Source organism: Haplochromis burtoni, unplaced genomic scaffold, assembly GCF_018398535.1.
Source record: "Haplochromis burtoni strain Fernald_Lab_line unplaced genomic scaffold, NCSU_Asbu1 Contig_478, whole genome shotgun sequence".
Classification (NCBI taxonomy): domain Eukaryota; kingdom Metazoa; phylum Chordata; class Actinopteri; order Cichliformes; family Cichlidae; genus Haplochromis; species Haplochromis burtoni.
The window spans coordinates 180,353-201,103 of NW_024582839.1; the positions used below are offsets into that span (position 1 = coordinate 180,353).

Sequence of the window (20,751 nt, forward strand, 5' to 3'; positions counted from 1 at the left end):
TTTGAAGGAGGAAGATATCACCAATGATCTTCAGTTGCTGCTGCCCATCAAGAAATAAGGCAAAGGTTACAAGGCTATGCCAAACAATGTAACATCCATCGCTCTATGTGAAAAAGATTATTTACAGGAGGAAAACATTCAGGACAGCTGCTGATCTTCCCCAGAGTGGATGCTCAGAGTAACAAAAAATCTAAAGAGCTATATCTTAGAGTTTACAGGCCTCTGTTAGCATGTTAAATGTTAAAGTTTATGAGACTATGACAGTACATTTATAGAAAGACTGAACAATTATGGCTTGTTTGAAAGGGTTGCCAGTAGAAAACCTCCTCTCTGTAAAAGAACACAGCAAGGCAGCTTAAGTGTAGAAAGTTGCATCTAAACAAACCACAAGACTTGTGGAATAATGTCCTTTGGACATATGAGACTAAAATGGAGATGTTTGGCCATAAAGTCCAATGGCACATTTGCAAAAACAAATAGCACAGCTTATCAGCACAAACACCTCATACTATCTGTCAAGCACAGTGGTGGTGGGGTGATAATTTGGTGTTGTTTTGCAGCCACAGGACCTGGGTACCTTGCAGAAATTGAATCGACAGCAGCAAATCTATAACAGAACAGCTGAAAAAAGAGAATCAAGTTGTTGCCATGGCCCAATTAAAAGTGCAAACCTCAATCCAACTAAAGTGCTGTGATGGGATTTTAAAGGAGCTGTGAATGGAAAAATACCCAGACATCTTTTTAACTAAAGTAGCATTGAGAGGTGTTGGCCAAACGTCCCCCAAAATGATGTGAGAACAATAATAAAGTCATACATAAAAAGATAACTTCAAGATATTGCTGTTCAAGGTGATTCTATAAGCTACTGAAATAAAAGATGCCGTACATTCATTTCCATATGACTGTATATAAAATACCCAAATTGATCACCATGATAAAATGATATCTAAAGCTAAAGGCATAAAACAACCAAAAATCCAATCTGCATGGTTTGTAGTTGTGTTTGTTCTCTTTTCCTACTATCAAGAAATCAACAGAGTTATTGCATTACACATCTAAGTTTCTACTACATTTATTAAACAGTTTTTATTCATTTACTTCAAGTCATTCTATGTTTTTTAGTTATTTTATTGTATTCAGTTCTTTCAGCTTTAACTTGAGTATTTCCCTTTTTGCTTTACTTTTTGCTCATATTGTATTTTATAGTGCTACCCTATTTTTATTAAGGTTTTTTTGTTGTTTTACTGTTTTGGCTGCAGTGAACAGGGATTTTCCAACTTTTGAGATAAAGTGTATCCTGTCATATCTTAGATAATGATCATCAAAACCTTTTGTCAGACCAATTTGGCAGTTAACTGACTGAATGAGTCATTTAAAAAACAAAAAAGATAACCCAACGTATTACAGTTGTATTCTGAATTTGGATTTTAATTCAGTTTTTGGTGCTGTTTTGGTTTTATTTTCTTTCTTTTTTTATAATATAAATAGACGCTACTTACCCGGGCAAAAATGTAAGAAGTTCAGCATAAAATTTACAATACAATACATGAGCCCTTGTAAAAACAATAAAGAAACCATATAATTTGTTTTGACAGGACGAGACATGTGGTGTATTTTGGATTTAATCCATGAAAATGTTAGGATACTCAGGCTTCTGTCTCCTTAGAATAACTCCTCAAAAAAAGCTCCTTTCCTGCCGATAATTGTTTTTGGTGATATCATTTTTACAGAGTGGTGATTCAGTCTACTGTGAATCTCTTTTTTCCTTTACAACTGCAAAGTTTCTTACTTAGTCAGGCATTACTGACTGCTCACATGAAAAAGCACTGTTACATTTTTATCCATAAAGCAATGCTGGATAAGTTAGCAGTCTAACATGCTTTTTATTCCAGGTTATGATATATAAGGGAAAACAGCATTTTCTTATTACTCACCTTGCACATGCAATATTTTTCATAAAAATCTAAGCTTGGATTTGAACCTTGGATTATGGTTACTTGTGTTGTTAAATTTAAAAGAATCATAATAAATGTATTGAAGAGGGCATATTGTGTATTTTTCTTAAGAGTATCTCTTGTGGCAGGCTTTAGACCATCATGTTGTATATCTTGTATCTTACATTATATTTGTTACGCTTCTAATATGTTTTGAATTTGTATGGTTTCTACCTTGGCCACTTCACCCTTATGAAAGCAATTTGATCTAAATAGCCTAAAAATGGAAGCTAAAATAAAAAATAATAACAATACCTCAGTGAGCTGTAGGGGGCACTGTATGGCTTTGACAATGGGTTCAAAACCTGAACCGCTCTGCACCTCTTCTCTGTGCGCTGCAGATTGCAGCCAATCAAACACAACCTTTTACTGCCTAACAACATGCACAGCCTGATGGATGCATTTGAAACTAAACACTGCAGAAATCTGCCTTACATTTGGGTGTTTATATGGCAGAAGCAAAAAGAAAAGGAGCGTGTGTGTGCGTGTGCGCCTCTGCTGTCTGTCAGTTAATTGTACTGCCACCCAAACACTGGCTGTTCAAGACAACTGGATTTCTAACTTCAAAGTCATGCATATCACTTTGAAGGGCTGCAAATGTATTCCCCTATCCACATTCTGATCTCCATCCAAAAAAGCCCCACCACACACACACGCACACACACACACTCCCTGCCACCAAAAACAGGCCATTTCCCATTAGCTTATTAGAGCCTTAATTGACATCTCCTGCCCTTCAAAGCAGAAAGTCACTACATGAATTGCTAATGAGCAACTAAAAGTGCCTTTCCTTTCCCAAAAAAACTCGCAGTGGGAGAAGGCATGTGTTTCTGATAAGTGTGGACAGTCAAGCGACAACTTTGTGCAAAGCTGCTATGAAACTTTTTCTGCAGCTCATATTTTGTTTGTTGTTTATTCAGAGCTTCAGTCGTTGGCATGCAGGTGACAGTCATGACAGTTATTGCTCCCCTCACCTGTCAGTCATATATGTTTTTCACATAAAAATATAAAAGACGCAGCATGACACAAACTGTTGCGCGATCTCCACACTTCTTCACGCTGAGAGGAAGACATTTAGTTGGCTGGAGCCCACTGAGACTTTTGCCATCACAGCTGATTTATATGCCTTTTCAGATTGTGTCATTTGCTTGCAAAGGTTCTGGTAAAAGAGGATGACAAATTGTTTCAAACTAACCCATTGTGCTGCAGTTGATGACTAATGATTGTGGGAATGGATCCTACTTGGCTCAACAAATTTCACCACGTACGAGGATGATGCAACGCTGACATTTTAGCAAGCAGGAATTATACCAGATCATCTGCACAGTTTGACTTGAATTTACCATCAGATGGTCCCACCTTTTAGACCAGAAATTAAGTGGACATACTCTGATTTTCTTTATTTTTGGTCACATATGTATTATTACAGTGATGAATGTTCCTAATAAACATGAGCATACTGTATGTACATGTGAAGCTAGGATTCAGAGTGCTCTAAAAGCCTTCATTTGTTTGTAAAATGATGCCAATTAGAGGAAGGGATAAATAGCGATTTTGATTTGTGGAAACTCATAATTTGGTTGACCATCAAGTTTGTAATGCATAATTCCGGCTAATACATGCATCCATAATTTCTGTCTGCTTCTCTATGATCCAAGTTGTATGAAACTAAGTCATCATAAACATTATTAATCTATTTACTACACACATTTCAACCAATCTGTCATTTGTGTTTGCAGGTCTATACGACACAGCAGGATTTGGTCCTCTCCATGGAACTTCAGGGTTTAACCCAGAGTTTTCTCTGCTATGCAGGTGGTTCACATCACCATGGTAACTTACACTGCAGACCTAACCTACTCAAGGGCAGATTGTGTTCGAGGTAAAAGACTGACAAGCATGTAATCACTGCCTACTGAATAATTCAGAACACTGCAAAATAGAGTCACTACTCCTGGAAGATCACCCGGACTTCAGTGAGTGCATATTAAGAGATTAAATCAAGTTTTTGTCCTCCAAAAAGAGCATCAGTAGGAAATATAGATTCACTTTAGCATTAACTTACACAATTGACATTTTTTCCAACTTTTCTTTTGTCGTCAAGTGCTCACACGTTCATAGAGCATTTTGATTTCCATACTTTTCTCCTTTCTCACACTCTCTCACGCGGCACACTCTGCTGCTTTGTCTGCAGCAGCTTTGTTGCTTTCAGTACAATATGTTTAATCTCGTCATATTTTTCAGCATTTTAGTTTCCTTTCTGTTGTAAAACCAGAGGCAGACCTGAGGTGGACCCTATGTTCACTTATTGAGGTGGTAAAATTTAGCTTTTTATGATCGCTTAACCTGATTGGTTCGAGTAAGTAAAGCCAGATAAGCAAAAGATATTCTGGGTATGCTGAACCTGCTTCACAGCACAGGGCCCAGTTAGATGCTCTCTTTTCTAGCTGATCTTGTTGCTTCACCCCTACAGCATTTTTTACTGCAAACACAAATTAAAGAGAATGACTTTAAAACTCATCAGAATATATAATGATGAGACAAAGCATTCGTGTGAGACTCTTTGGATGTGCCAGGGAGTTTTTAATTTTGATAAAGCTGGAAAGATATTCATCAATTACGAATCATTGTAAAAGCACAAATGACACTTCTTGCCACACATTGTCTCATTTAAATTAGACAAGTTCCAACCGATTTTTCATGAAAACAGGCCGTCCTCTGTGCTGAAGAAAATGCAAGAGATGCTACAAGAATATTGCGTTTACACAATCTAGCGCCTCCATAAGACTTTATACATCACCGGTCTCTTGTTGGTTATTCTACATGACTTAGATTTGGAATATAAAGGCCTTTGAATTCTCTAAGGAAGCACCATACAATAAATAAGGATTATTTTGAACTGTGAATCATTCAAAGCTGGACTTGTAAAGTCCAAGATTTAAAAAAACATCTACTTACAAATAACAGTAACATAAAACGTGCGCTTTAATCATTTGTATATCTTAGACTAATAGATTCGCTTTTTATGTACCAACTGACAAGCTAAAAATCAAGAGCTAAACAAACTGAGGTATGATAACCATTGTTTACTGAACATTTGTTTTTATCTTGTTTATTTCCTTGTTTTTAATTTATTACTTTTACTGGTCTTTTCGAAAATTGTAGTTACAAAAATGCTGGGAAAGGGTAGGCGTAAAAAACGAAAGCTTCAGCCTACAACTTTTTGCTCAATAATTTAAATTATTTCCATTTAATTCAGTTCTCTGCTGTCTATTTTTTTTTTAAATTTTGATTCACTTAAAAAAAATCATGTGTTTTTAAAAATGCCATGAAAGCTGATGGCAGCATTCTTCAGTCCAATATGAACGTGTTTTGCAATCTAGTAGACGGATTAGAACCTGGAGCCTGCCCTTTATTACTGCCTAATGGCCTGAAAGCCGTTGAGCCAAACACACGCACACTGCTGATGTTTCCTGTAACTCAGGGGGCTTTTAGGACAAATACTGAAAATGCAGCAGCATTGTCTAACTTTAGAACACTTCCTCTATTCCAGTGTAGGAAGACTTTGCAGACCATTTCAGGCTGATGGAAAACACCCCTCAGCCCTTATGCCATATTTTCCATCAGGCGTGCATGTCAAAATAAAATCCCTGGAGGAAAAGGCTGGCTGCAGTGGTTAATAATAATAAAGGGAAACAAGCAAAGACAATTGACTGTTTTCTGAGGTGCATCCTCTGAGTTACTGTTGCTAAGCCTGAGCTTTTACAGTTTACACTGATAATGGTGGCAGATTTACAGCTTCAAAACAAATTTATATAAACAGTTATATGCATTTAAATATGCACAATCTGTAGGAAACCTGGGTCTTGGTTTCCATTTGTTGATGGAGTAGCACTGACGTTTGAACAGGCTGCAGGCAGATTAACCGTGGAAAACAGGAATGCAATGGATGAAACACAATCTTGAAATCTTTGGCTATAATCTGATACAACTCAGTTTTTCAGACTTTGTCTGCAATCATAATCAGACTGCACTAAAAGACTTGCATGCAGAACAGGAAGTCTTGTTTTCAAAGTCTTTGTTTTGTCTTGGCTTTTTATATGAGACCATTGCTGTGACCCACCAATACTGGCTGTTGCCCTCAGAAGTTATTTGCGTTATGCTGTCATGAAATCAGCTTGAAGTCTGCCCAGAAGGCAAATGTGAAGCTGGTACACCGACATCTGCCCAAAGTCCACACTCATTATCTGATGACGAAATTTATGTCATCCAAAGCAGACTTATGGGCAAGAAAGCCAAAACTCACCTTAGCATATCATTCTGAAGTCTGAAGTGCTTCACTCTTCACAATGATATTACCTTTACATCTGTTTACCTGATTATTTGACCTGTTACCCTTGTTTAATAAGAACATATAAATTAGGTTGACAGCACCCACTTGACTGACTCAAAACAATGGGAAAGTCCAATAAACTGAAGATTTAAGAAAGTAAGTTGTAGATTTACACAAGTTGGGAATGTCTCTTGTAGCTGTTTCTATTCAACCGCAGATTTCAAGGTCATCAGTTCAACCAAGTTTCATAAGTACAAGTTACAGATGTGTCACCACTTTGCCAAAGTCTAGAACAAGACCCAAATTGTTACATTTAGGTGAGAGGAAATTGGTTAGGATGTTCAGGAACAACCCAGAAACCACCACAGCTTAAGCCTGCCATGAACTGGAAACTGCTGAAACACCAGCATTACTGTCCACAGTGAAACAAATTGATTAAGCAGGCTAACATTAAGCTTCTGGAATGGTCTTCCTAAAGCCATATATATTTATTGATTGTGTACTGTGCCTAAATGCTGGATCCATGCCAGGAAACCAACCAATTTGCATGATCAGTTCTGCCAAGAAGAGTGGTCAGATATCCAGCCAGAATTAAACCAGAAGCTTGTTGATAGCTATCAAAAAATAAATTATATTCTAACCATGTGAGCCTGTATATATATTTTTATACTTGGTTTTTTTTTCAGGCATTAAAGGGTATGCTCCTTATTAATTCCACCCTGGAAAAGTTCAAAGAAATCATCAAAAGACCAAAATTACAATGACGTTCATCCATGAGATGCACTTACATAAACCTCTGACCACAATTCTAACTAATAAGCAAAGCCACATCGGGACTTGACACAAATTTGACAAAGTCTGCTGAACATTTTTTAAATTAGTTTCCTAACATGGTAATGTGCTGTTTCCTGTTGGGTCCACCTGAGGAAGCAGAGGTGTTTCCTGCACCCAGATTTAGCCTTCTCATAAAATTTTAAGATGATTTATAATCATTGTCAGTGGAACAACTTGTTTCACATGCTATCATCGATTTACCAGATTTAAAGTTAAATAATGGACTAAATCTACTTACCTCACCAAGTCAGTCATACAGGAGCCAACCACCACAACATCAAAGACCTTCTCAGTCATGATCTGATGATTAAAAGCCACACAAACACATACGGTTGTATTATTACAACAGGAACAATTGCCCTTTCTCAATTTAAATTAACTGTTCAATGAATTTCACAACATTCAAAAAACAGACAGAAGGACTTTAGCTGCAGCTTGATGGGGGCATTTCAGGCAAAATATGTAAACTAGTTTCTCAACAGCCTCCAAACAAAAATCACTTGATTTTATTTATCTCTCACATTAGCATGAGCTTGAGTGAAACAAGGAAGAAGGTAAAAATAGAGCATTCATGGCTGGCTGAGTTGGACAAATTCCAGTCTTACTGGGGGTGGGGTGGCGACAGTTTCAATGCTACACCATGTGAATGCACCGCAGCACAGCAAAGTCTTTAATTAATTCAATCCTCTGCTTGTATCGGAGCTAATGCTAGTGTGTTAATCTCTTCAAATCTCTTCCTAGGCAGTGGAAGACTTGGAAAGCTTGGCCGCTGGCTGTAGGATGGCTCAATTCTCTCTCCCACATCTTGCAGAACAGTGTCTTCTCTCTGCAGGCATCAAGAACTTCACTACAGTGAAAAACTGCATTGTCTGACCACTTGAATTAGCAGGGAACCCCTTTCAAAATTCTCACTTACTAGTTAAACTTGAGCTGAGCTATGATGCTCAGCAGACCAATGTGAGAAACTTCATTTATATTAAGCGTTTGCTATAAAAAGGTGTTGCAAAATGTGTTAAAAAACATTAAGGAAAGGGCATGTTAAACACTACAAACAGTGTAATTAAAGTCGCATGCACAATGTGATACAATTTTAGACCTGCAGTTTTTAAAATTTTTTTTATGAGTGATACTTTAGCGTGTAGCCAGCATGTGATTGAGGTTCACACATATTAAACACTTTTTTAAAAATAATATGATGCATGCTGTTTTAAGCGCAGACTGTGTTTGAAAGAAGGATGCAGATTGTTATTTTTCTGGAAGCAGTGTTAGCATTTTTGCAGCCACCATGTTGGTTTATTGCATCTTGGAATGACAATATGTGGACAAGAAGGTGGGATACAAAGCAATATGCTGATGCTTGCTAGCTTGGTTTACAAACTGCATCTACAGATGCAGACAAATGCTAATTTGTCGAATGGTCAAATGCTAATAAGTAACATCCAAATAAAATCCTAGAACTTCATTTACCAAAACAAGAGAATAGACCAGGGGTCTGCAACCTTTAACACACAAAGAGCCATTTGGACCCGGTTTTCATGCAAAAGAAAACACTGGGAGCCGCAAATATTTTTTGACATCTAAAATGAAGATAACACTGTATATATTGTTTTTTACCTTATGCTTTGTGTGAACAACTAAAGTGTGTTGCTTATGAAATCCATGAAATGTTACAGAGAAAATTATTTATGTAATTAACACATTTTGAACTCTTAAAGAAATATAACAAAAGGAAAGACACCCAGCTGAACTAAAATGACCCATGTAGCAAACAAAAACTGTTGTGAGCCGCCACCCTTATATCACCTTTTGGAGCCTTGACCTGACTTTTAAAAAATAATTGGAAAAAATGCACTATGCTGCTGGTTACTGTGTGTAGCGGGGCGTGGTCTGCAGCGCCGCTGCAGGGGAGGCGGACGCACCTGAGCGGGACCCGCAATCACGCCTCGCTGCCTTAACATCTGTGCTATCTATGCTGTTGTGTTGGTATGTGTCGGGCTGTGAGCTGAAAAGCTACAGCCGGCTGTATGCGTGCAGCAACCGTGTGTGAAAAGTGGTCAATAAAGAAATGCTGAAAAGCGTGTTCATAGAAAAATCTTCGGTTCTACCGTGATATCTTTAAAATGGGACTTCTGCTCCTGAACCTCTGCGCACAGCGTCTGCAAATCGGGGCTGTACGAAGTCACTTTCATCTTTACGCAGGACTGTAAGCTGTCATCTGTGAGGCGTGAGCGGTGTTTGTTTTTAACATAGTTCACGGTGGTGACATAATGTGGATCCGAAGGTCCATAATTGGCCTACCTGAGGTTGAAAGTCTTGATATATGCACGGCGTTTCGGCGGGTACACCGGCTTCCGCGAGTGTGACGCTTATTTAGAGCGATGAAAAAATAATAGAATATAATTTTATTTTTATATTTCAATATCACAATAATCTTCCAATTTAGAACTACAAGTTAAAAAATAACTAACATAAATAAAATAAACTTCAGCTAAATACTTCTAATTTATTTTCCCAAACCACGCGGAGCCGCACTATAAGGACTAAAGAGCAACATGCGGCCCTGGAATAGACCATCTGCTGGTAAAAATAGCCACACAATAAATCATGTTACTGTAATTATTTTTCAGATAATTATAAATAAAATACTCAAAAAGGCACCAGCAGTCCCAAGCATGGTCTAGAGATCCCTAACTGTTCGTGACAATTAGCTAAGGTGAAAACCTAGAAGACAGTTAGGTCTCAGTCACACAGGTCTTGAGGCTAATCAGCAACAATCTGGCAAAAATGGGACACAGGGGAAAAATGCACGTTCCAGTTACTGGAGTTTGCTGGTAGTCACTAGTTTGAAATTGGTTGCAAAGAGGTAAAAAGTGTAGATTCAAAAACATCTTTGCGATTGCTTTGGTCACTATGAGGTTGCACAACAGACACCGACATGCCTGCAAACTCTTGTAAAATACTTGCCAAGTGGTAGTGAAACTGTGGAAAGTATAACACAGAATGGTCAGTATTCACCTTCAAAATAAAACCTGCACATTTTGTACACTTCAGAGAGTAAATGGCAATATTTGCAGAAAGGTCTGCACCTTGCATGCAAACTATGGGTGACTTAGACAATCTGCTAACAACCAAAGCAATCACAACAAGTGCTTCTCTTTTGTAACCGATTTCATTTGGCATATGCCAACAACCTCCAGGGACCACTAGGCAAACAGTTGAGTGATACACATTTTCTCTAGAAACTGGTGGTTGCTGACTGGTCTAGGCCTGTGTGACTGGGGCCTTAGCAGATACAGCCACCTCTCAGTGACAGCACCCTCAATTTTAAGATTTACCAAAATCTGAGCAGTTGAGTTATAAAAAAAAAATCACTCTACATACAGCTGCCATGAAGAAGGAAATTAGAGATAACGACTGCTTTTTGTAGTAGGCTATAAATTTGTTATTTCTCTTTTAAAATTGCATATGTGAGTCTATGGAGATTAACTAAGTTTTAAAATCAGCTTCCAGTAACCATTAGAAGAAACTTCAGCTTTTGGTGTTTCTGTGTTGGCTTCAGTTTTCAGCTATGGAGGACGATGCTTTGTGTTTTGCGGGTAATATTCCATTTTTTTGCTAGTAAATAGTTTAGAAATCCAAGCTAATATAAGAGATAAAACTGAAAGTTCTGTCTGTTTTGCTATATTATTAACACACTACATGAACCTATAAATGATTAAAGGTATAATATTGCACTCTTGTCTTGTAACTGTGTGTCAGGTTGCATAAAATGATACAAAGTCTGCACTTTGTTAACTCTGGTTTTAGACTGAACTGCAAACAAAATCCCAAAGAAAAAACTTTTGGATCAACTGTAAAAACCCTTGTGAGCCTGCATTCTTAACTGGAAAATATTTTTATGGCAATGATATGACTATATCTGTATAACAAATGTTCAGATACGTTCAGATTATACACACTTTTTCCAGCTCTACCCACACACAAACGCTAGCTGCATTTGTTTTATTTCAATTCCCGGTGTCATAACCTCCTAACCACTTAAGTTAGACCAACTTCAAGCTGAGAGTTGAACTAGTAAACAATTTCACCAGAGTACTTTGGCTCAACATATGTCTTGGGGGGGGGGCTGTTTTTTCTGGATGCTTTGAGACTGACTGTGAATCACTCCCAGGAAGGTGGAAATTCCCAGTGGTGAATCAGACAAAACTGCCCTCATACGGTCTCGCCCGGTGCACTGATATAATTTCTATGCCTTTGTGATCACCTTTCATTTTTATTTTGCAAGTTAGGGTTGTTCTGTTTGCACAAGAAATGACATATTTCAGGTCTTTCACATGTTCACTCCATGCTAAATACACTCTCAGAAACCAAAAACCTTTACTGCACTTTTAGTGTTACAACAGCTTGTCACTAAAGCTAAAATAAAGGGCTGTACCCTTGAAGAGAGGTACTTATTAGCCAACCTTGAACCTTAGTATTAATATTTGTAGATCTTTTTTGTTGAGGCTTCTATATAATATAATGACCTGCTGATCTGAATGCTTTTCATTTTTATTTTATTTAGCTAGCAGTAGTTGGAACTTGGTTGGAGTCACTGTTGGAGCTTGATGGTAAATTAATAGTCATGCATGGATCAATGCAGATTTGGAAAGGGGCCAGGATGACCCACCATATGTGGTGTCATTTCTACTGCGGCAGGAGTGCTGGCAGTGAATTTCTATTTTTATTTTAGTGCTGTTTGCAAAACAGACATTTAAAGTTGCCCTGCTAAAAATCAGTAAGTGGAGGGTAAAAAAAATGCAGGAGCAGCGAGCTCCTATTGTGATAGGCTAGAAATTCCTCCAATCCATCCCCAGCAAATTACACCAGGTTATACAGTTTTGGTCAAAAGTTCATGGTTCATGAGCATGGATATCATGGTAACTTTATGAAGATCTCAGAAGTCTGTGAAGCTCTAAGAAGAAGAATTGTAAATTTACACGAGTTGGAAAGGTCTCTTGGAGCCAAAAATGAAGCCTTGAGGATTATCTTCAAATTATGCCAGAAGCTTGTTGATGGCTACCAAAAGCAATATGCTGAAGCATATTTAACCAAATATTAGTGGGGGTGTATGTAGTGTATTTTTTACCATATCGTTCAAGCTCGAGATAAAGGTCAACTTCAAAGACAATAATCAACCAATATATCAAATGACTAATATTATCAGCCAATGGAAGCCTGTTACATATATAGAAGTATTGCAGTCGGCTTTGTTTAATAAGCAACAAAACAAACATTTTCTTTAAAGACTGTAATTCAGAGTAGGTCTGCTTGTTTGTTGCGGAGAACACGCACAATGGTGTTGTAAGTGGATTGTGAAATAGACTGCTGGAAATGTATTAAAAAAAGATTGACTGTGTTTGATTATACTTTGCACTGATCCAATATTTAAATTGCATATCAGTGACAATAAGATGGACTATGACTGATCCACTTAATTGAGTTCTATATTGTTCTGTGTTTAATTCACCATCTGATGGAAGCAGTGCACTGATAACTGGTGGGAAGACTAACAAAGCATGGAGGAAGATGACAACAAAGCCTCAGCAGCTTGGAAGCATTGGACTCTACCTACATCAACATTTTTCATTTTGATATTTGCAAAAGCTTTTAGTTTAACCACAAACTGTGGTCAAGAGAGCAGAAATTGCTAAAAACTTCCAAGAATATTTTCTTAGCTTACTCGCTGTCACTGTTGTTATCTTCTGTTGTTGTTTGGAAGCTTTTACTGCACTTACAGTAACACCGGTGACATTTTGTTTCACTCCATTAATATATTTTCACATCGCACGTTTCTTGTCAGCCCAATGTGTGTGTAAGGAGCAGTCGAAGGAGGTGGACTCAGTGAAACTGTGAGACCAGGAAAGGATAAACTAGAGTACATTGAATATAAATGACAGCAGTCTGAAGAAATAGTTCTCACAATGAACTGATAGGAGACTAGATATGAATATTTTAATTATTTTTATCCTGCTGTAATGTATTATCTTTGGTACATTTCTTACATTTTATTTTATAAAGTTAGGAAATCAGTGTGTACTTGCATATAAAAAAGGATAATTTCCAGCATCAGTCAAAGTGATGATTACTCAGTGGAACATCTCTGACTTGATCAGTGTCTAAAACCTTGTTAGACATCTCAGGACATCTTTTAATGGTTCCCTGAATTATTAATATTAATATTATTGTTACTGTAATCCTGTTCTTTGTAACTAGCTTCCTGCTAAACTGAGATCAATTATATCTGTGTCTACACTGAAAAACATACTTAAAACTTTTTTATTCTTGTAGGTTTGCACTTGACAGCTGTGTCTGTGTGTGTATATGCGCACATGTGTGTTAACTAGTATTTTATTTTGTTGTTTTCATCCCCTCAAGACATTGTCGACTTACATAGTTTTTAGCTTTTATGGTAAATATATTGAGTTTATTTGTAATGAAATTTGCTATATTAAAAAAAGCAGAAATCATTTTTATTTTAACAATGGTATCGCTGCCTTAAGTCAAAGTATCTGCATCGGACTGAAACTGGAACAAGCTGAATCCATCCCTATACGTTTAGCAAAACTTGCTCAAGAACTGCTGGAGGAACACAAAAGGCTCTGAAGGGCTTGACAAAATCTGCAGCTCCCACGATCCAGAACTGAAAACCCTACAATCTGTTCGCAAGTCTCAATCTCAAAAACTGTAGGAGCCCTCCAGAGATCCTATATCTAGGCCTTGGTGATGATGGCAGTTGTAATGGTGGTGGAGAGGGAAGATAATTTTTAGGTAGGTGATTTTAATAGTTGTAGCTGATCCAAGTATATCATGAATAATGGTTTAAAACTGGTATCAAATTCAATGATCCAGTATAACTCAAGCTTAGGAAAATAACTAAAAGAACCATTAAGTCAACCTTAATCTTTTAAAAGCTCAGTATCATAAAATCTTTTCTTTTATGGTAATTTATTCACATATTAGAAATGCACGTACTTTACTGTACTTACTTGTTAATTGTTCTCTTTATCCATTTTAGCATATGGTAATGTCGTGTACAAGCCCAAATATCTTGTATTATTGGTGTACTGTAAACTCTTAGTACATGTCATTACATATGCAGCCAAATACTCTGACACCTCAAGTATTTGAGGAATAAACCGATCAAAAAACTAAAAGATCATGACCCGGATCAATTAGACAACCTCCAAAGTAAAATGAAGTGTGTTAAATTACCTGGAATTCAAATAATCTCCTGCGGATTGTAAAACTGAATACCCACTACTTGAAGTCCAAGGTCAAAGTGCACGGTGACAGGTCCCTGGCGTTATCGCTATTGCCAGATCAACCACTGTCATTTTATTAATGAATAAACGTTTAGATTTATTTGACAGTGTTAAGATATAAAAATACCAAACAAAACCGCGCCATAGGTAATATATCACGAGGAAATACAGCTCCTGCAAGAGAATGAAAGTAAATTTACCCACAGGCATTATGAGAGGCACCTAACTGTGGGGCTATCACAAGGACCCAACAACAATATGAACCGGGGAAATTGATCAGAGTATGAAGTAAACATTGGACTTTACCCTGAAATTTAAAGACTTCTATCTCTCTCAGGTACTCACACACCCGCCGCAGGCTGTATTGAAATGGCCGGAAATGGGCAGGGGAGGTTTTGAGGACGCTATACGTTTAAATCGTGTTAATTTGACGCATAAGTATGAGCTAAGCTAACAGTGGCTAACGATGCCAAACCTATGAGCATCTGAATTACAAACTGTGGCATAAACACTAATTTACCCTTAACGCATTCAATGTATCACCAAATTAGAACGTTAAAATGTTACAACATTATATGTAATATGTGTTTTCCATGTGTGCTTATAGTGCGAAATGAAGCTTCCAGTGTTGCAACTAAACCAGCTTCCTTCTAATGTTTTTATATTAATACTAAACTTTTAAGAAATGTTTTGTGGATATTGTGTTACTGTGCCTTATTCTTCTCTTAAAATCTGTATTTTTCAGAAAAAGTTGGATAGAAAGGTAGCAATTTTAAAACAGGAAGGGGAAAACATTTCTATAATACCAGGAAATGATAGCTGAAAAGTAAAGCCAGCGATATTGCATTTTTGGAAAGCTATAGGGAGTGAAAAATACTTTCGATATATGCATTTATTGCATTTGACTTATATGGAAAGGGGAAAATAGTTTTGTTTTTTTTTTTAATTATGATGAAAAAATGCATATTTAATCATAGTTAAAGTTTGTAGTTTAAAAAGGATAATAATGAAACAACTGTCTTTATTTATACTACTTCGTTGGTTACAAGGCTCAATTTTACTTTGTAGAGGTTTTCGATTTGTTACAAAATGTCCCAGATAAATCAGGGTCTGTTGCCATTGTAACTGTTCTTTAATGTTTTTCAAAAATTAGTTCCCTTGAAGAAAATGAGAGAAAGAGAAAGACAAATGAAGGACAGTTGGTAATCGGGAAGTGCAGAGAAATAATAAGGAGGAAGTAAGGTAAACTATGAAAAGAATGAAGTGTTGAAAGTGGCTAGTCTAGATGACATACCTGTGGAGGTATGGCTATATCTGTGAGTCAGGGCAGTAGACTTGTTAACCAGATGGCTGAACACAGTCTTGGATGGTGAGAGACATCTGAGTATACTGGTACAGAACAAGGGTATTGTGCAGATCTGTAGCAACTACAGAGGCATAAAGCCAATGTCTCTGTAGCTTCATACCATGAAGCTATGGGAAAGTGTTGTTAAACCTAGGTTAAGAAGAAAGGTGGTAATCAGTGAGTAGCACTATAGCTTTATGGGAGAAAGCGCAGATGTAGAAGATCAGAAGGAGATTCACTGTGTTTCACTGGATCTAAAGAAAAGTAGGGAGCAGGTTGAAGAGACTGGATGAGGTTTGGCTGACCTAAGGTTAATCGTTGAAAACCAAATTCCGACCTATGTTTTGTTAGAATTCTAACAGGGTAAAACAACTGGCAGCAGATCGATACCAAATACTAATATTTAATCTTTCTACTGTGTTAATTAGCTTTTTAATAAAATAATTCAAAGCATTTCTATACTGTTATCGTGTCTCTACAGACTGCTCACAGTGGGTAAAATGAACAATATGTCCCCTGAAGTCGCACTGCACCGGATCTCACCTGAGCTGCGTCCCCTGCTGTGCAGTGTGGTGAGGAATGGCCGTGTGGGGCTTGATTCCACAAACTGCCTCCGTGTCACAGATCTCAAAACTGGGTGAGGACTAATCACATGTTACACAAATGATGTCTGTAAGAAAAAAGTTAACTGGAGCTAAATGACAAATATTGTTAGAGTACTGTGCAAAGGTTTTGGACCAACCCACAAGGTTTTTGCAAAGATTTTTTTGCCACTATACTTTTTTTTAATATGTTGCTCATAAAATGGGAAATGGTTGCAGTGATCTATTAAAGCATCTGCAAGCATACATGGAAATACAGTCTATAAGGGGGGAAACTGTCTGTGATGTTCTAATGAGTTTGAAAGTCAATATTTGGTATGACCAGCTCTATTCTGAAATCTCTTGGGCAAGCTTTCTCGTAATTTCTGTAAGCAGTTCCCAAGAATAGTTATCTGGGCTTCTTGAAAGACATTCAAAGCTCTTCTCTGGATGTTGGCTACCTTTTGTTTTCTGTCAAGATGATCCAGCACTGCTTCAACAATGATGAGGTCTGGGCTCTTGGGTTGCCAATCCATGACTGAGCTGTCCATTTTCCAGGTGTGCTTATCCTGCCTTGGCAGTGTGTTAAATATCACTGCCAGGATCAAATTCGGATACATTACACCATAGGACCTGTTGTTACTGATATTCAGTTCAGCTTTTGTGTAATTTGGCATACCTCAGCATTTTCTCACTGTTTGCCTTGCTTTTGAACGTATTCTTTACAACCACCCTTCCACTGAGACCAGATACTGTTCAACTTTGGAAGATCTTCAGAAAACTTGGAGAACTAAGTGAACATTGATTATTTCATGGGAATGCACAGGGTCTATTTTAGGCCCGCTGAGCCAAAAAGAGTGCCTAAGATTCTTTGTTTTGTGTCACAAACAGCCCCAAATCCAAAGAGATTTGCTTTACTAAAAGAAAAGTATTAAATACTGTTTTGTGGAGTTTTCATTGCAGAATAATTGTCTGCTTAACTTTTAATACTAGACTTAGCATAATATGTAATTTCAGAATTGTTCTGTATTCATTTTAATTTGAGATCTGCATGTGCACATATGCACTATATTGCCAAAAGTATATTGCTTGTCTGCCTTCATACGCATATGAACTTGCGTGGCATCCCTTTCCTAATCCATAGTTTTTAATATAATTTCGGCCCACCCTTTAGAGCTTCAACTCTTCTGGGAAGGCTTTCCACATGGTTTAGGAGTGTGTTTATGGGAGTTTTTGACCATTCTTCCAGAACTATATTTGTGAGGTCAGACACTGATGTTGAATGAGAACACCTGGCTCACAGTCTCTACTCTAATTGATGCCAAAGGTGTTCTATCAGGTTTTGGTCAGGACTGGCAGGTTGATCAAGTTCTTCCCCAACAAACTCGCATGGTTGGATCTTAACAAGGTCCCAAGTAGAGTTTCAACACGCAACAAGAAGAAATGAGAGATTTTTGCTTTTAAGGCATGTGGTCCTAAACTTTTGATTGCCTGTAAAACGGCCTGTTTCATTTTAAGTGTTGTTTTCAATAAATTGTATGCTCAAAAAAATGTTTTGTCTTCCTTCCTTTTCTTCTTGTTCCATATTGAAGCTCTACTTGGAACTTTGTTAAGATCCAACCATGCAAAATATGATTTTTGCCATTTTTCAAGTGGTCTTAAACTTTTGATCAAGACTGTGTAAAAATGTGAATAATGTATTCCATAATTAGATTAATAAGACTGTCAAAATGTTGTTTCTATAAAGATAAAGTGTCAAAAAATTATCAAACTCTTCCTAAACAGCAATATATTTGTTTTATCTCTATACTGATCCTAAAAAATCCCTGATGTTAACTGATTACTTGATTTGAATGTCTGTGTTTTCATCTTCCCTCATGTTCAGATGTACATCTCTGACGCCTGGTCCCTGTTGTGATCGCTTTAAACTCCATATTCCCTATGCTGGAGAAACCCTTAAATGTAAGTAAATGATTCACAGTCATATTTGGCATTTTCAGATTAGTCACAAGAGTTCAGTCTCTGCTTCTGACAGTAAGCTGATAGGTTGTTCTTATTGTTGGGTTTTGATAAATTCATTTTAGGAAAGCAAACATTGCTTTGCCATATTAAGTCATAAAGCAGTAGCAGTGAGATAAAGAACTTGGAGTCAGCTAAGGTTCTTCAGAAGCTTGAAATCTTGCTTAATTTTTGGCCTGTGTGAAAGTGATGAACTAATAGCAAACAAAGTTTTTTTAAAGTAAAAAAAGTTTACTTTAAAAAAAAAGTAAAGATTATGAAGGTTTCATTACATTCCAAAAAACTGCATTTATGTCAGTACTGCTTTGTTTAGATTTTATGTTATAAAATTAATTAAAGATTGGAGGGGAAACATTTACTTTCATCCAATATGGGTCAGAGTAAGTTCAACGAGATCTGTCTTGACAATGACGCTTTAGTGTTTGCATGCAAGGTTATTATGGTCAAGTAAATTAAACAGAACTTGAAATAGCTGAAATTGTTGTGCTCATAAAAGGTTAACATAGTCATCAACAATATTCAAGTGTGCCGTGGAGCTGGATTCTTGCTCAATTGGTTCTAAGATGTGCCAAAAAACTACACCTATACCATTATATCACCACTACATGCCTGAACTGAATGCAGAATGGACGTTAAAACGTGTTTATGTAAAATTCTGACTTTACCATCTGAATGTTGCAGCAGAAAATAAGACTCATCGGACCAGGCAACATATTTCCAACCTTTTGTTGTACTATTTTGGTGCGCCTGTGTGAATTCTAGCCTCAGTTTGCTGTTCTTAGCAAAAGTGGCACCCGGTGTGGTAGGGCTGCACGATTTTGCATAAAATGAGAATCACGATTTTTTGGCTTAGAATTGAGATCACGATTCTCTCACGATTTTCTTTTCCAGTATAAATATTTATCGCACTTATTAACTGCACATCAACTTCGTAACAGTTGAAACTGAACATAAAAACAATAAATAAACACAAAACAACAAATGTCTCACGTTTTGTTGTTGTCATGGTCGGACGGTCCTTCCCGGAGCGACCTGTGTGTGTGTGTATGTGTGTGCTTCTCTCTCTCTCCTCCTCCACCCAGTGGCTGACACACCTGCACCTAATTTGCCATCCAGCTGTCACTGATCATCCTCGTCATGGACTGAGGTACTTAACTATGTGTCTGGATGGCAGTCGACGCTGGATTGTACTGGAGGCTCGGAGGAAGCAATACGGAGCAGAAGGTTGGAGAGAAGGAGTCCGCTGGATTAAGCCCTCGGAGGAGAAACACACTCAGATAATCACTTGGGAGACTCACCTGCACACCCCTGGGAGATTGGAGAGGATCACCGTGGATTTTTATATTTTGCTTTGTGACTGTTCTGAGCACTGTAAATAAACGCACTGTTTACTTCGCATCCAGAGCTCCGCGACTGAGTCTGTATTTCCCCTATTACCCGTGACAGAACAATCCAGCCAGCCATGGACTCAGCGGACTCAACCCCCGTCCAGCGCGAGCTCGCGCTTCAAGCTGAACGGTTGGAGCGGCATGAACAGATGCTGCAGCACGTTGCCAAGGAGCAGTCCGCGCTACTACAGGTGGTATCTGAACTGAAAGCTATGTTGCTTGCTACACCTAGGGCACCCATTCAACCACCAGAGCCCAGTACACCACCACAACCACCTGTGGAGCTCCTAAATATAGCGGCGGCCTGTCCCCTCCCTCCATCTCCGCCTCCGCCTCGGCGAGAACACACGTTCCCTACACCTGAAAAATTCAGTGGAGAGTTGGACAAGAGCCGGGGTTTTTTGGCTCAATGCTCTCTGATTTTTAGGCAGCAGACTCGAGCTTATGCCTCTGATATCGCCAAGATCACCCTCATGGTGGAGCTCATGACTGGACGAGCGCTACTCTGGGCTCAAGCAGTCCTGAGCGCCCAACCCTCCATCTCATATAGTGATTTTTTGAGCAAATTTCGGTGTGTGTTTGACAAAGGCTCTAACCCTGACAGTGCTGCTCATCGCATGTTTACTTTAAAGCAGGGCCGGCGAAGCGTGGCAGACTTCTCCGTGGACTTTTGGATCCTGGCCGAGGAGACGGGTTGGGAGGAGAAGGCGCTCCGAGGAGCATTCCTAAACAGCTTAAACGAGAACGTCAAACGTGAGTTGGCCACTAAAGAGCTTCCTAAATCGTTAAGTGCCCTGGTTAACATGTGTATCAGTCTAGACGACCATATGCGGGAGTTTGGCAGGCGGACTGGAGATGGGCGACGGTCCGTAGGAGTCGTTGGAGTTTCGACTGGACTCCCCTCTCTCGAGTGGAGAGAGGAGGGAACGGACTCACCTGCTGACGAGGAGCAA

At 38.2% G+C, this 20,751-nt stretch overlaps 2 protein-coding genes across 4 annotated transcripts in view; one reads left to right on the forward strand and one right to left on the reverse strand.

Annotated features, from left to right (window-relative positions):
- rbks (ribokinase) overlaps positions 1 to 14,536 on the reverse strand; it is a 56,206-nt gene extending 41,670 nt beyond the window's left edge. For 2 of the 3 annotated variants that reach the window (XM_005946259.3, XM_005946258.2), the window contains exons 1-2: positions 14,416 to 14,536; positions 7,400 to 7,461 (exon numbers count right to left, since the gene is read on the reverse strand). In XM_005946259.3, coding sequence (XP_005946321.1) covers positions 7,400 to 7,458 — 59 coding nt within the window. In that variant the 5' untranslated portion in view covers positions 7,459 to 7,461; positions 14,416 to 14,536. The other variant, XM_042213754.1, reaches the window with a different exon arrangement.
- A 141-nt stretch (positions 14,537 to 14,677) lies between these two features.
- The window catches only part of babam2 (BRISC and BRCA1 A complex member 2), a 125,713-nt gene continuing 119,639 nt past the window's right edge, over positions 14,678 to 20,751 (forward strand). The window contains exons 1-3 of the mRNA XM_005946261.3: positions 14,678 to 14,802; positions 16,292 to 16,447; positions 18,277 to 18,353. Of these exons, the coding sequence (XP_005946323.1) occupies positions 16,311 to 16,447; positions 18,277 to 18,353 (214 nt within the window). The 5' untranslated portion in view covers positions 14,678 to 14,802; positions 16,292 to 16,310. The remainder of the gene's footprint in view (positions 14,803 to 16,291; positions 16,448 to 18,276; positions 18,354 to 20,751) is intronic.